Raw genomic sequence first — 16,815 nt, forward strand, 5'->3', positions numbered from 1 at the left:
AAATATATCTAGTTGGTTTGAAATCATTTTTGATGGTTAGTTGGGTCAATTGCCACAGCCAACAAAATAAGCAAAGCACTTATGTGAGAGAAGTTACCTGATCACAGCAAACAAGTTTGGTAACTAAAGGGTAGAACTCTCTTAGATGCTTCCTGAATATCTGAGCATCCATGCGGCACATTCCCTTAAGCACCTGGAGGAGCAGAAGAGTTATTGTCTTATATCATTTAATATGCACACACAGATACCATAAGAAGCAGGTATATAAATATATGCATCATAGAAAAGGAAAAAAATCAATCATTGATGTACAAAAAAAGTCCATGTAATGTAAAATATAATACATACAGAAACCAGGAAGTTGTTCAGGGATAAAGTACTGCATTCCTAGTTCCTACTACATTAATAGGAGCACGGAGTACAGGCGACCTGCCTGATCATGTCAATTCACAAGAAGCAACTACTCACCTCACTAATGCAAAAAAACAAAGAGGAAAAAAAAAGGGGATTTACAAGAAAGTGGATATTAAGATCACTCCAAAATTAATTCCCATAAGAGGACATGAGAGATTGAGAGTCGGATAGGAAGACCTTGACTGAGAAATACAAAGAAAATGAGATACAGAAACATATTGAAACATTAGTAAGCACTTTCCGACACATAGGAAGCTTCAGGTTAAAGGAAATCATTGTAACATCTGATGTCATGGGCAAATCATGGATATTCTCTATATCGGCGCCAGTACCTGACGTCCTTGTTCTTTTGGCCAAAGGAACTTAAAGAACAAGTAATCTCTGGTTGAGGTGTTGCACAGTCCCTAGACTCTTTTACATAAAGCATACCCACACAAAATTGCAACAGCCTCTGCCTCTCCAGATTTATTAAATCATCATAGCTTTACCAGAAGACTATACAATATGTCTATTCAGGTGACCTCAAAGAAAATGTCATACTAAGCATTAATGTGTACAGTGAAACCTTACTTTCATGTCTTGTAAGGAATTAGTTATACTAACTCAGTTATTCAATCCAACCAACAGCGACTAGCTAATCAAAGCGTAATTTTTTTTCCATATTGAGTGATTCTTTTTTATCTTTTGCTTGTTTAATCAAAACTGTTGCATGAGTCAATAAATGACAAATATGAATGTGTGCAGGAAAATTTGGATATATAAAATACTATTAATGGTAAATGCAACAATCCTCTATTATACTAAAAAAAAAAACTTTGAACAAAGCATCATACATCAAGGAGATTAAATTGAATTCGTTAAAGAATAGTACTTTATATATATAATTATATGGTGAAAAGAATCATATAGATGCATTATGAGGACCATAATTGAAAACAAAGTGTTAATTAGTGCAGTACACTATATGCAGCTAGAACAGAAGATCTTACATAAGCAAATGAAACACTCTTTTACCTTGACAATAACAGGAGCTCGTAGATCAAGAACACGATGTATGTCAGCATTGGAAGCCTCTCCCATGATAGGCTGGAGGTCAGAAGCCTCCTTCAAAATCTGCCCGCAGAAAGAAACCAACTTTTCTTCTGCTAAGCTCTTGAGCTTTTCATCTTCACGTGCAGCTTCAACAAGGCCACTGGTCGTCTCAGTTGAATGATCACCAGTATTCACAATTTCAGAACTTTTAGCATCATATGATGTAGTTGACTTGTGCAAGATCTCTAAGTAAATGGAAGTTCCTGCTATTTCTTGCCGAAGAAGATTTAGAGGTGGCCTGTGCACCATTTAAGTTTCAAATTAAGACCTGGTAGTTACGACAAACAAAACTTTCCAGATACCACCAAATTTACCTTTCTGGAGGTATATGGTGCATTCTCATTCTAAGGTTTGAGGTCGAATTATAGGAGGCCGCAAATTCCAAGAGCGACAACAAGATATCCATTATTGCAATCTTTTGAGGGACTTTTAGCTTGTTCCAGTATCTCATCTACCAAATTCAATCACTTGTCATGAGATGGTGCTAATCTCACAAGTACTTCTTGTAATTCACATCCAAAAATAACTGGATCTGATATTACAGATGGAATATCAGGAGAAATTTTACCTGTATGCTGTCAATGGCACCTAACAGCAGTAACTGAGTGATGCATTTGCCCCTAACTTTCTCCATCAAAGGGCTCTCTTCATCTTCATTCTTGGTCTCAGCAGATTCAGATATCTAGATAGATCAGCAAGGAAAACATAGAGTCAAATCAAACACATTTAAACAAGAATGAATTGGAACTTGGAAGATATGACCATCAGCACTTCCATAATAAATCAAACACAACTGATGTGAGCGATGATGTGCATATATAAAAAGTGTGCTAGTTGGCCATTAAAACATTATATATCAAGCTACAGACACGAGCAAATATAGAACAAAATGGTAATAATTTCTCTCTTCATGTATTATTTCAATATGCCAAGTAAAATAAGCAGGTCTCATCAGGACCTAACACTCACGAAGTTACAAACTTCAGACTGGAGAAAGAACATCTAAAATTGATATCAGTAATCATTGATTAGCTTTCACCAAGTTTCAATTCTGTATTCGTATCTCTCTGCAAGATGCACTCACATGGAGGAATAGTCCAACCAGAATGTAGTGCAAATTCTCCAAGAATCCACATTATAATAGTAAAAAAGAAACACACATCCCTCTAACCGTTATTTAAAGAAAAAAGTCAAAAACTATTTCAGGGTTCAAATATTTCAAGTCCCTCGAAAAGATAACCAAAAGCATTATTCATTGTCAATGACAATACTTCTAAAGCCAAAAAGAGTACATACCTTCACAGGTGAAGATGGCACAAGATCATCCGAGTGACTCTTGGATTTAGAAGTAAGACTTCTGACCAAAAGATTGTCCATCATATTCCCCATGATCCTTTGACCAAATGTTTGACTTCGTTGCAAGTCTCCAGCTTCAGCAGGTTTCTGTGCACCCCCTGATGGTGATGGTAATCCTACAAAGAAAGCAGGTAATTTGATTGCATTTGGAAGAGGAACCCTGTTGGCTCCACAGCCACCCATTGTAATTTAATTTGCAATTAGCAAGCTACATAATGCCTCTAGATCCAACTAGTAAAAATGACTTCCTGTATATGTCTGCAGAACCGTCTAGTAGAATATTACCTTCAGAATCCTCCAGGATAGTTTGGAGATCTGTTTCTTGATAATCATCTTGCAAGTTTGAAGTAACAATATTCCTTCCAAATGTTTCACCACGAGGACTTAGGGATGCATGACCAAAAGATCTTCCTCCATCTTTGCTATGATGGATGTCCTTAAATGAAGGACTGTCACCTTTACTAGCACTTACATCTTTTGATGTCACCGCTTGCTGGTTATTCGAATTCTCAAATCCTAATGAGTTGAGCAGCTCAAGGGGTTGCGTCGTGTATGAGGCATCTCTGATAGATCAGATATTAAAAATGTGAACTTAATCTTATGCAAAATATATATTCACAGAAGTATTGGAAATCCATGCCAAAGTTCACCAAAAGAATACCTGATGCTCTTTAGAAAAGTATCCCAGTCACTATCACTGAATTGGTGGCCTCCAACCTCTATCAGATGTACTAAAGCACCGAGAGAAATTGAGACAACTGTTTGATCAGTCTTCTTGGCACAATCCAAAAGTAATCCAAGAAGAGGTGGCAGCATAAAACAGACCTCCTGTAAACAAGAAAAGATGGAAGAGATGAAAAATAGAACCTCCAGTATAACAAATTTCAAGATTGTTCTTTTGTGAACCAGAATAAAAGGAATTTCTTATCTAGCCACAAACATGAAAGAAGGACGAAGTATAACAGAAATAGGCAGTATTCAGTTTGTTAATTGATGGTTTTGAGGAAATGGATTCAGAAACAAGCAACTTTGGTACCTTGTAGAAAGTATTGAATAGGTTGCAAAGCAACTGAAGCGAATGAATGCTAGTCTCACGAAGCCAATCATCACCAGAGGAAACAAACCCTTCCCTTCCAGCATGTCGTACATGATCAAATATAGGAAAGAGCACTCGATGAAAAATGCTTTCCCAAAATGCTGAAGAGAACTTGTGACCTCTCTCATTCAGCAAATCAAATAACACCTCAAGTGCACAGTTTCGAACTTCCGATCTTGAATCCAAAGTTAAATCAGATAAACCAGCCAGCATGGGAAACCAGTAAAATTCAGTTACATCAAAGTTAGTTTCCAAACTGACATCAACTGGTTTAACTGCCCCACCAGGTATAAAACCCTAAACAACAAAAAAGAAAAAAAGAAAAGAAGAAACACATATCAGAAGAATACATGCATAAAAGCTTGTAAAACTACAGAAAAAGCAAAACAGAAAGGATTTTTATACAATAGCGATTGAAGACTTTCCAAATATCATAAGAAACCAAAAAAGAAAAGTAAATCAACCTGATTCTGCTTATTCTTGTCTACACCAGAAAATGCTACCATAGTAGACTTACCAGAGCCACAAAATTTCTAACATCCATCAACCTATATATTTGGCACACAAGAGAAGTATATGACTATCACTGATTAAGTAGCCAGATTCTAGATTATGTTCATTGCAGGCCCTTCATGGTCAAAGAAGCCCAATGCATCTAATGAACAAGGCAATTTATGCATAGATATTCTATGGACTATGGAGACATATAAAGACCTATGTGGACTTCTTCTGACTATTCTTATGGCCATGGCATGTACCTGACAGAAGTTCTACATCCATCTAAGTTAAGATCTTCATTACTTCTTCACAAATGATGTAGACTTACACATGGATGGCCGTGCCAACTACCGACCGGCACGGCACGTGCCACGGCACTTGCTGGCCGTGCCACAAGAGAGGGAGAGAAAAATATGAGGGAGACTACTCACCTTTACCCTTCGCCGCTCACCGTAGACCAACCGTTGCCGCTCCTCGCCAACCTCATTGTCGCCGTTCGTCGTCGTCTCGTCACTGTCTTGTCGCCCTCAAGTCGCCAATTACACACGACAGGATGCCCTAGACTGATAGAGAAAAGGAGTGGCGGGTCGGGTCGGATCGAGTGAAATAAAAGCTAAAGTTGCGGATTTGGGCAAGACGATGATGAACGGCGACGGTTGATCTACGGCAAGTGACGAGTGGCGCAACTGCTTGGGAAGGTGTCATGCGGCACCTCTCATGCCACATGCTGGTATATCGACTACACGGTAAGTGCCGATCGGCACGGCCATCGTTGGACTTACATAGTTACATCCAAAACTTCACTAATTTGGAGAGTAATTTAAGAAATGCATTCAAGGGTATCACCCCAGTTTGGGAAAGGAATGTAAATTATAGTAAAGAAAAAAAGAGAGATTTCACATGACTTGTCTCCATTTGTTTCATCTACACTGAGACAACATTAACAGACAATAGTAAGTATCAACAAATTTCCAATCAGCTGGGGTCACGAATAGTTTTTCTCCATTCAACTAAAACCTATATCTTCTACTTTGATAAAAGGGTTGTATTGTCTTTACCTTTCAATAAGGAATGGATACGAATACAAGACAAATATGATATGGATAGGGATGTGCTGATATGATAAATCTTGAAAGACAAGAATACAATATGCTTAGAAACGTAGCTTAGATATGTATATATTTATGTCTACACATAAATATTAGTGAACTTGTATACCTGCATTTTCTTAATTGAGAAATTATATATTATTGTTGCGTATGATAGTTTATATAAGGAGATCTTCAATTTACCAATTAAAAGAACCGCCATTCACAATAAAGTTCCATTGTATTGCATAGTATATAATTAACTACTATGTAAGACAAACAAGAAAATTCAATCTATTAATTGAAGAAATTGGTCATTATAATGTGATTTCCTTTCTTTTTTTCAGAAGACAGCACTTTCTAGAAAGGTCCCAAGTATCGGAATCAGAATCGAGATTGGTCGTATCAATTTGTATTTTAAAATAATTTTTAAATATAAAAAATTTCTAATTTTTTCAAAATAAATAATAATAAGATATAAATATATATTATTCATATATAAAATCTAAAAACTAAATATTATTTTTTCAATCTCTATCTCTCTCTTTCTACGACACACTCAGTCTCTTTCATACAAATTAAAAAATTCTTACTCTCTCCCTCACTCTCTTCCACTTTTCTCTTATTAATTTTTTCTCTCCCACTAACTCTCTCACTACCTCTCCCTCTCCCTCTCCTTTTTCGTCACCAACTCCCCTCTCATTAACTCTCTATCTCTCTTTCTCTCTCACCACCTCCCTTCTCTCGATCTCCCCTCTCCTCTCTCCCCCACTAACTCTCCCCTACCCTCACTGACTTCCTTCTCTGTTGGTCTCTCTCTCCCTCTCTGATTCTTCTCCAGCGATGCTTCTCCGACGAGGTATTTTCTTCTTTTCTCTTACTCCTTCCAACGAGCCCTCATTATCTCTCTTACTCTCCTCTCTCCTTTTTTCCTTACTCTCCTCGCTCTCTTTCTCCCTTTCTCTCTCCCGATTTCGATCGATTTTGGCCAATCCAACTGATACTAGGCCAAAACGAGTTACTGAACTAGTTTCGGCCCTAGATTGGGATAGGCCGAAACTTGGAACCATGCTTTCAAGATGTTAGTCAATCGCTACAAGACCTACTTGACTACTTGATCCAAAGGCAGAAAAGAAGGTCCCGTGACGTAAGGCAACTCATAAATGACATATAATATAGATCATAAAATAAACAAGTAAACTCAACCTTTTCACAAAGAGAAATCCAATGTATTGAAAGGCAGCCACGGATGGCGGATGGTCACCCTCACCGCCTAATGCATAGGCAGAAGACGAGCACCAAGGCAATCTAACATTTTTAATATATAAAAAATTGAAAATAATTATATATGATATATATAATATCTATAAATATAGTATACATAATATTTTTGATAGTCTACTACACCAAATTACATTGACAATGGTTTATAACAATTCTTAAAAACTATGGGATGATACAATTTAGTGGTAAAAGAGAACATAAAACATTAATGAAAATATAACTACATCTTCAAAAAAAAATCAAAAATAAAACTCCATCTATCGCACTCCACTAAGTGGAGACACATCTAACAATCACTCACGTGTCCAATACGTGTTCAATCACTCCACTAAAGAGAAGGGGAGAACACTTTCATCTTCTCATAACTTCCATTTAGTGAGAGGTGTGGAAGAGAAAGGCGATGGAAAATCGTGTCTGCTCCACTTAAGAGAAGGGGATCTAGGCAAGGTTATAAGTATCGGTTTCAGAATTGGAATCGGGTGCTTGAAAAAAATGACACGTATCAACTATATTAGTTGTTGTTTCAGGCAACTTGAAACAGGGACCGACTAAATCGGCCATATAGGCTGATCCATTTCAGTGATACGGATTAGGATCAGCTGATACTTGAATACATGGATCTAGGCCGCCGTGTTCGCTACATGCCGCCACACGAGGCCAACCTTCACGGCGTCCATGTCGTTGCATGAGCACGGCCTCCATGATATCGCACAAGGCCAACCTTGACTGCATCCACGTCCTCCACGACACGGCACGAGGCTGACCTCCACTCTAGTAACTTGAAAGATCTAGAGAGCCATAGAGGAAGAGAGTGCCTTCGCTACTGCTACTACTACCTTCGTTGCCACCGGCTATCGAAGGGAGAGCCGGAGAGGAAGAAAAAGAGGGATTTAGGGTTTAGTAGTCACGCCATCGAGCACCGGATGAGAGGATTGAAAAAGAAGATGGGTTTTTTTATATGCAACTTACCCGTACTCGCTTTCAACCCGACCCGCTTCCGTTAGTTTTAAGATTTGGTAGACCGAACTGCCAGCCTGCCAAATCAGCCCGCCCGGCGCTTTCCAGTACCTAGGCAGCCCATAAATGCGGGTAAACACCTTTCACCAGCGCTAATCGAGATAACGGGGTGGACGCCAAAAACGCCATTCAAAACACTGAAGAGACCTTCTAGATTTGATAAGAAATGATATGCCATAATCTCCTTCAATTTGAATTATATTGATAGGAATTTCAAAAGTAGCCAAGAAGTATTTAAGAGGGAAGGGATAGGATCGACGAGGTGTCGTCCGAAGTATCTGAAAAGAATTCACAACATTAATTTTATTTTTAAAAATTGGATACTTTTTTAAAAGTATCTGATACATATTCAGAAGTATTCAACAAGTATCGTATATAGATATAGCGAGAGTACGGAAGTATGTGTATTTTCTAGTTCCCTTCTGCTTCTAGTCAAATAAATCTCTCTCTGGGGTATCTACTAGTTATATTGAGTCAACAAAAATAACCATGTTTTTGTATGTCCAAAAGTGAGACAAGCAATCGAAACTGAAGTGAAGTAATATTTCAGAAAGTGACAACTAAACCATGCTTACATGTTGGTATTTTAAAATAATAATAATCCATCACTACCTATATTGAGATATTGATGCAATATGAATATCCTATATCTTACTCCAGCACATTTTAACATCAATAGTAAAGATCTGAATTATTCTAGATTATGGCATATCAGTTTGCAACACAGGTAGTAATGTCAGGAAAAATATGCTTCTGAAAAAGTAGACTTTCTCAGAGCTATGAGTCTAAAAATTGCTCCCTTGAAGTTTAATTTCCTTTGCAGTATGTTCTTTTAAAATTGAGTTTGAGTTAGATTACATACTTCTTTTATTCTGAAACTCATCATCAATGTTTTAAAAAGCGGCCGCAGATGGCAGGCTATCACCCTATCGCCTAGCGCCTAGGCAGAAGGCGGGTGACAAGGCGGTCTAGCATTTTTAATATAAATAAATAAATAAATATAGTATATATAGAAATTTTAATAGTGCACTAAATCAAAACACTAAATAACATAATCACATTGGCTAATTGCTTATTAGTGATAACTGAATAACTAACATATCTATTTACTAACTCTAGTTTATTCACATGAATCACATTTTAAAATCCTCTAATTAGAAATTATATACTTAAATAGCAGACAATTAGTAATTCCCCCAATTAATAATGCATGACAGTGAAAAAAAATTTCTTCTCTGTAATCTTAATTCAATAATTCATAAAGCAATTAGCAATTAACTCCTCTAAATTGGTTAGTTTTATTAAACCCGGTTCGCTATAAAACCCGACCCGCTCACTAATAACCGCATCTCGACTTGGCGGGCCGAAGCACTAGCCCGCCAAGTCGGGCCAGGCGGCCCACCTAGCACTATTTAGCGCCTAGGCAGCTCGCCAAGGCGCTTGGCCGCCTTTTGCCGACGCCTTTCAACATGGTGGGGTGGTCGGTGCACCGCCCCGCCATGGCAGCCACCTTTTCCGCTTTTCAAAACAGTGCTCATCATAAATGAAGCTTAAGCTTGAAATAAGCAAGTGCACCAATACATGTGAAACAAGCATAATCTCACAGCCAATTATATGCCACAAGTCAACACGCATGGTAATTGAAGACTCATGATGTAGTTTGCAACAATTCTTCAGATATATTCGTTCAATTAATTGCAAAATGATGAATTGTTTCAAAGTGTGAGAGTGCAAGAACAAATAAAATTATCTTGCAGAGTAAAATTGCTAGATCATTACTATAAGGAACAGCAATAGTAAAAAAATACGCAGTCTTAAATTTGTCAAATGAACCCTTTCAGTCGTATATCTACATAGACTGTTTCCTCTGTTACATGTGTGCTACTGCTCCACATTCTTGAATTTATCCTTAATCTTAAATAACAGCTTAGTCCATGAGCAATGATATCTTCAATCTCTGTGGTGTAAGAGCAATGATATCTTCAATCTCTGTGGTGTAAGCCCCTCTCTTACAGAAAACTATTCTTGAACAAAACTCCATAAATCTAACCTATGTCAAAATATATTGATAACTCGAGAGTCATGCATAAATGCTTTCTTGATGTCATCTGTCTGCACATAGCAGATACACATGCACAAACAGACACCATACTTACAGACCTAAATATATGCATGCTATAAATAGATATATACGGATTTGCATACTTATGTACATAATACAACAACAGATAAAAGCACATGTTTCATACCAAATACTAACTCAATATACAAGTTATAATAGATTCCAAAAGTACAAGAAATCAGAGAAAGCATGCAACAAGTATCCAAATAGTCATTCTCCCTAACCTCTGCAAGGCGATCCTCACATATACGAAGGAGAGCAATAGCCTTCAAACTAATCCGAGGAGAGCTTTTGTTATTGGCAAAACCAATAAGACAGTTGACGCAATCCATAAAGCAATCACCAACAACTTGATCAAAATGTTCCAAAATAACTGCAACATACATTGTATTAGCATGATTTTAACTTCAGCAAACTCGGAAAACCAGATTGGTTAAACAAGGCTCATTTTGCCAAGAAAATACATTTAAAGTAACAAATCTCATCATAAGGTAGAAATTCAAAAACTACCTTGTTCTACATTTTCAAATGCACTTTCAACAATTGATTCCAGCTCATCATCAGATGCTGCAGTGAAGATCATAAAGACACTTCTCCAACCAGATTTTATGCTACCAACTTTCGATTTAATCATCTGCATCGTTATCCAACACAGGTAAGCTCATGGACATCGCTGAAAGGAAGTTAAAAACATAGGATCATCAAAAGGATGGTACCTGAACAATGCAGTCAACAATGAGACTGCGAATTTTGTCGTTGCGGCTATTTCGCATCAGAATAACAAATGGCTTCAAAATATCATTCTGGAAGGTGAACTTGTTCAGTTCAGCGCGCTCTAGATACTTCATCCCAAGTTGCCTCAATGAATCAATGGCATACATAGCAACCTTTTCCTCATGATGGCTACCAGCAGTGATAAAATGCTGAGCCAAGACAGACCATATTCTGGCCCACACCTGTAAAATAATTGCAATTACATATATTTCAAGTAATTTTGAAATAGATGGAAAAACAAGGCTCAAAATGCGGACAATAATCTCTGATGTGATTACTACTTAAATTGACCTATTAGCTGTCACAGAATAGGTTAAATCCGATTCAAGGAAGAAAGATTTCTGTAGAAGAGCAGAATTATTTAATAAGAGATGTAACTGAGTTATCCCCAAACATTTTTTATCTAAATATCACTGAACAGGATCTTCAAACTGACACAGAAGTAGCAATCTAAATATATATATCTAAAAAGAAAAAAATAAGACAGAAATTTAAGTGTTTAAGGCACAGAGGATACCAAACGTATTCGAGCCATATTATAGTAGCTTATCTCCACGAGTTTCTGTAAGCTGAAGACGCGAGCAGGCGTTTGTTTAAGTTCTTCAGCAGATACACCGCACAGAGCAGTAAAGAACTCAACAATAGCATCACTTGGCAATTTCACACTATTTATGAACACCTGCTCAGCAGGTTTCCCAGCTAACTCTCTGAGAGTCAGAAGAACAGAATCTCTAGATATTTGATTTGAACCCTGCATGACTGTTGCAGAAATAGATGGGTTTGAAGTGATATATTCTAGCCTTGAAACACATTCTAAGACAGCATTCCATGTATCCTGTAAGGCGTCTGTCTCCATGTCAGCAAGAACAAGGAGTGTTCGTAAAGCTTCCACATTCTTACTACGCATTTCCTTTGGAGCATGCAAAAATGTAAATCTGCAAAAATACGTCACATGAGAAGAAAGTCATACATACATGCTGGCAAGACAACTTAGCAATTAGCTTTTATGAGACAAAAAATGTATTCAGAAAGATGTGGAGTAGGACTTAAAACAAAGGGGACAAATCTGACAATTAAAACAAGAATATTATACCGTACTAAGGATGTCAAGAAAGCATAACGCATTGTGTCCATTCCAAGAACACGTGTTATATGTATACCAGATCTAAATCCTTCCATGCAAAGAAGAACTCTAGGCTTATTGTCACCCTCCTCCATGGTAACAGAAAATGTAGCAAGCAAAGGCCAGCCTACAGCCTCAAGCATGGGCCTAACAAGTTCAACTTGCTGAGCTGTATAAAAGACACCAATTTTCTCCCCTTTGTTTTTGAAAAGAGCTTGGGTTTGCTTGATAATTTTTTCACTCTCTGCTTTAGTATCAGTTGCTGACTTCATTCTAGGAAGAGCTAAATTTAAAATGTTGACAAGACGACCTCTTTCTTCTGTCTCAGGCCTCTGTCTGCTGCTTTTTGCTGAATCAGGCACATTGTCCTTCATCTTTATCTCTTCTTTGATAATAGAATCATATATCTCCTCCAGAAGCTCCTTCGGGGCACATTCTTCAGCATCATTTCCAGAGTTCATACGTATGAAATCAGCTTTTGACATTTTAGGCCAGACCATTGGATTATGTGCGTCAGTATTCAACATTATAACCGCATAGGCAAGAACATATGCAGTATCTGCATTTTTGAACAGTCCCGGATTATCAGCACAGTAACTGCAAAACCATCATGTCAACTCAATGATCATTCATAGTAATCTGAAAGAAAATAGTATCCAGCACTTAAAAATATATACCGCTCAGCAAACTTCTCCATAATTCGATCAATTTTCTGTGCCTCTCCAGGAAGGCGAAATCCTTTAAGAAATTCACGAATTGCAGTATCAAACTTCATCCCCGAAAATTTCATGGAATCAACATAAGCATGCATGACAGAAAGGGGAAACTCCTCATGCTGTCCCAAATATTCACCTATCATGACCTGCAAAAGTTCTGAAGTTAGCAAGCCCTACTTACTAGATAAAAGAGAATTATCTTACACTCCATTTGGTTCGCAGTTAAGGGCAAATCTAGAACAATTGTTCTAATTTCTTACTCTTAAAATTGTACCTCTAATCTAGAGAAGGATAATTTGATGTTTGGTTGTAAACTAGATTAGTGGTATAAATATCATTGATGTGACATAAAGTTGAGGCACAAGTACAAATAAGAAGTGGAAGTTGAATCCAATACCTTTGATTTGATAATAAATTTAAATTAAAGTATTTGCATTTTCTGGAGGTATGCATTACCACGGATCCCAGTTTCGGCTGATCTCGAGATGGAACAACGAAAACGGATTGGACATAATTGATTCCAACCAATATGGTGACTAGTTTCAGTCTAGTATCGACTAGCTAAAACAAGTCGAAATGAAGTTTTTTAAAAATTCATGTCAAATCTAAAATGATTCAAGGGACATCAATAACTAATGTGCCCAGCTCTTTTTTTTTACTCTCTATCTCTCCTACCCCTCATACTTCACCGAGCTCATCCGATGGCCGATCCGATGAACTCCTCCGACTACATCACACTCAAATGAGTATTTTTTGCTCATTTTTTTCATTTCTTTTCTCTCTCCTCTCTCTCTTTCTTTAGCTCATCTTTTCTTATAGCTACAAAACAAGAAACAAGAGAGATGAAAGAGAATCTCTCTCTTCATCTTACTTCTGCATAAGTAATATATGAGCATAGAAATTTACTAGATCCAAATCGAAATTCACCATAGCTTGAGTGAATACTTATTTTAGTTTTTAGGCTTCATATGTGAGTATTTCTTCTCTTAATTTTTTGTCATTTTTTTAAATTTAAAAAAAATCCTGCATTTTAAAATAATATTTATACTATTACATAATTAAAAAATAGTCTGATTTGATACGGACGATCAATACAATCGATATGTTTCATTTTTCTAAGCAGCCAAACTTGAGTTTCAGAACTTTGTGCATTACACACTTGAGTAAGAAATAAGATACGTGGGTCAGAAAAGAGAGGAGATAAGTAGGAAAACTAAGCAATATATTTTCACTTATAGAATGAGGTAAATGAGTGGTAGGAGATAGGAGAAAGGATTTATGAAATAACTTTAGTCAAATCAAAGGTAAAACTATAATCAGGTTTATGTGTAGAATAATTTGAATAGTGTTTCAAATGTAGAGTATGAATAATTTGATGTTTGGTTACAAATCTATAATGTTCCTTAATTTAGAATATGGGAAAAAAGAACCTAAAACCACATGGAGGCTTAAATCCTACCTTATCTAAACTAGGAGTGTTCTTGAGAAACTGAGCTACAGCTGAAGCTGATTTTTCAACCAACTTATTTGATAATAAATATTCTATTCCCTTCATTGGTTTGCGATTGAACTGCACAAAAGCCACACAAGAAAATATATATTAGTTTTTCAAATATGATAATGCAAAAAAAGCAACATAAGTGAGATCAGAATAAGAAATTATAGTACTAGGTTGATTCAAATTGAAAGAAAACCAATAATTCTTCTACCTCCGAGATTGCAGCTTCCATTGTAGATTTATGAGCTTTAGCCTTCTCAAACTGGTTAAGTCCATCTTCTCTGGTCTTTGACTCTTCTGTTGTGGGGTTTCCCTTGGTCAATATTTCCTCTTCAAGGGACTGAAGAACGCTGCCATGCTTTGTGGATTCTCTTCGTACTTTCTCCCAGTCAACCAATGACTTGAGGACACTCACCAGGCACTGGAATAATGGGTCTTTAATTGGGTTAAATCACATATAAAAGAGATTGAAGGTTTTATATTGACACAAAAGTTCACATAATAAACCTGAACAGATGAGCCCTTAACAGAGGCAGTTTGAGATGAAGTAGCTGAGTTAGGATCTGCACTTAGTGTCCCTTGTGCGATTCTTGAGAGAGAATTAACCTGGTTGTGTCATTTGGGCATGGCAGTTTTTGTTACTAAGTCGAGACACCACGAAGAAAACTTAGTGCATGATCCTTATATATGATTTCCTGGACTTACCATGCGCTCATAGAGGTTTGGTCCCTCAAGATCACAGTCATAGTTAACAAATATGTCTGCAAGCATTTGAGAATCTTTACAAACTTTCTCGAGCATCCTTCAAGACAATCAAATTAAACATATGGGAGTAAGATAGCCTACGCCAGCAAAGTGAACAATGAACTAAAGAATTGCTACTGCCAAGGTACCTACTAGAATTTCACATGAGAAAAATAAGATTACCGAAGGACATTCGTTCTTTGGCTGAGGGAACTATCAGAGCTATCCAAGGACCTTAAGATTATCAAGGGAAAGAAGACACCAATTTCTCCCTAGAAACCAAATTTACGCATACAGTAATGACTGAGAAAATCAAAACATATTGTAATCAGCTGCTAATATTATGAAGAACTTGACAAACCTTAAGACTTTCCCTAAAACGCAGCAAGAGAACCAAGAAAATTCCAGTTGCATACTGCAAACAAGAAACAAAGATAGAGGGTAAAAGGACAAGACACATAGAAAAATCATCATCACAAAAAGTAGGAAAAATGAGTACAACTACTGCCAAGTATATTGCAAAGTAACCTTGTTTAGGGGAAAGAAAAAAAAAATTAAGAAAGAGTATCAAGTATATGAACTTAGAAGATAAGGAACAATAAGTACAAAACCTGAAATACAACTGGTGAAGAAGAAACAGAAGCTCGGAGAAGAGCATAAGAAAGATATGCTTTCACCGAATCGATGAAGTGGAAATTTTTGGTAAAGGAATGGCTTACTCCTTCCAGTAAACCCTGCATAAGAAAGAGTCATGAGTATTTTCTTAGACAACAAGAAGCACCATACACTCTGCAACAATGCTTTAACTATCAGAATAGTTAAAGTTTCAACATATAGAATTCTTTAAGATAGTACATTTCAAATCTTTTACTACCCTCCACCCAATGAAAGCCCTTTAAAAGTAAAATAACAAACTAACTTGCAAAAGCTCAAGCGACAAAAGCCTTGTCCTTGTAGTAATGTCATCAGTCTCTTCTTTCATGCCCATCTGTAGAAAGAAAGTCAAGCTAAGATTTTGAAGTAGAAAAGTGCTACAAGACTGTCATGATAAAGCAGCTATTCTGAAATATTAGACCTTGCAAAGAGTGCGGAAGAGCAATAATGCATCACGTTGTGCAATGCTCATGTTCTCCAGATCAATGCCTCTGTTAGGAAAGGAAAATTTAACTAGTGTCATTTCTCTAGATTCCATAAAGACAAAACTAAGCAGTGTATATGTTATGATTTCTAGACTAAAGCATCTTATCCATACCTTTGTATTTTTTTCCCATCCTCAAGTTGAACAGCCTTATCGAGAACAGCTTCTAGTCCCTGTTTAATAAATCCTATGGTTAGAGGCACCTACTTAAGTTTGGTTTTTGTGTGTGCTGTATGTGTGTGGCTATCTATGACAGCATCTTTGGCTATATTTAGGAAAGGGAGAAAATTCTGGAGAACCTTGATATCAGCTCCACCGGCTAGATTTTGAAGTTCCTCAACAGATGCAGGGGATGCTTCACTTACACGACTCTTGGACAATGCATCTCCTAAAGTAACTTTTTTATCATCTTGGTCATTCAAATCGCCATTTTCTGAATTTATGTCACTAGTTGAAGCAACATCAGTGTCTGCCGAACTTCCGATTGACATGGGAACCTGCATTAACAAGCAAGATCCTTATAGCAATGTGGTAAATTGTTTTCTTCCTTGCACAATTAGCAAACATTTTGGAAAATAAAAACATACTTGATCAGATTCCATTCTTCTGAATACAATACTGATCATCTGGGTCAACATTGCCTTTGATGTAGCTAGATTGACAGGACTCTTGCTGTAGCCCACAAAATTTAAATCAGGACCATTAATCAAAAGTCCATACATCTATGAGGAACATTTGTGTCCCCTACCTGTTAAGAGCAATGTTATAGCATACTCTAATTACTCCCAATAATGGCTCCCCATGCACTGTATTAGAATAAAAATTTCAGTCAATAATTAAGAAGAGTACCATGAC

The 16,815-nt window shown here is 36.9% G+C and overlaps 1 protein-coding gene across 1 annotated transcript in view; it reads right to left on the minus strand.

Moving 5' to 3' along the window:
• LOC140796212 (brefeldin A-inhibited guanine nucleotide-exchange protein 5) overlaps positions 1–16,815 on the minus strand; it is a 31,692-nt gene that overhangs the window by 1,533 nt on the left and 13,344 nt on the right. The window contains exons 6-32 of the mRNA XM_073149132.1: positions 16,709–16,766; positions 16,548–16,632; positions 16,260–16,457; positions 16,075–16,133; positions 15,898–15,967; positions 15,742–15,810; positions 15,434–15,556; positions 15,184–15,237; positions 15,006–15,094; positions 14,784–14,880; positions 14,586–14,684; positions 14,290–14,499; positions 14,040–14,150; positions 12,542–12,726; positions 11,835–12,461; positions 11,259–11,676; positions 10,684–10,923; positions 10,478–10,601; positions 10,192–10,340; positions 3,899–4,255; positions 3,524–3,690; positions 3,148–3,425; positions 2,803–2,978; positions 2,075–2,188; positions 1,821–1,957; positions 1,429–1,744; positions 98–193 (exon numbers count right to left, since the gene is read on the minus strand). Of these exons, the coding sequence (XP_073005233.1) occupies positions 98–193; positions 1,429–1,744; positions 1,821–1,957; positions 2,075–2,188; positions 2,803–2,978; positions 3,148–3,425; positions 3,524–3,690; positions 3,899–4,255; positions 10,192–10,340; positions 10,478–10,601; positions 10,684–10,923; positions 11,259–11,676; positions 11,835–12,461; positions 12,542–12,726; positions 14,040–14,150; positions 14,290–14,499; positions 14,586–14,684; positions 14,784–14,880; positions 15,006–15,094; positions 15,184–15,237; positions 15,434–15,556; positions 15,742–15,810; positions 15,898–15,967; positions 16,075–16,133; positions 16,260–16,457; positions 16,548–16,632; positions 16,709–16,766 (4,706 nt within the window). The remainder of the gene's footprint in view (positions 1–97; positions 194–1,428; positions 1,745–1,820; positions 1,958–2,074; positions 2,189–2,802; positions 2,979–3,147; positions 3,426–3,523; positions 3,691–3,898; positions 4,256–10,191; positions 10,341–10,477; positions 10,602–10,683; positions 10,924–11,258; positions 11,677–11,834; positions 12,462–12,541; positions 12,727–14,039; positions 14,151–14,289; positions 14,500–14,585; positions 14,685–14,783; positions 14,881–15,005; positions 15,095–15,183; positions 15,238–15,433; positions 15,557–15,741; positions 15,811–15,897; positions 15,968–16,074; positions 16,134–16,259; positions 16,458–16,547; positions 16,633–16,708; positions 16,767–16,815) is intronic.

Source organism: Typha latifolia, chromosome 10 (genome assembly GCF_019914945.1).
Source record: "Typha latifolia isolate L0001 chromosome 10, TyphaL0001v2, whole genome shotgun sequence".
Classification (NCBI taxonomy): Eukaryota; Viridiplantae; Streptophyta; class Magnoliopsida; order Poales; family Typhaceae; genus Typha; species Typha latifolia.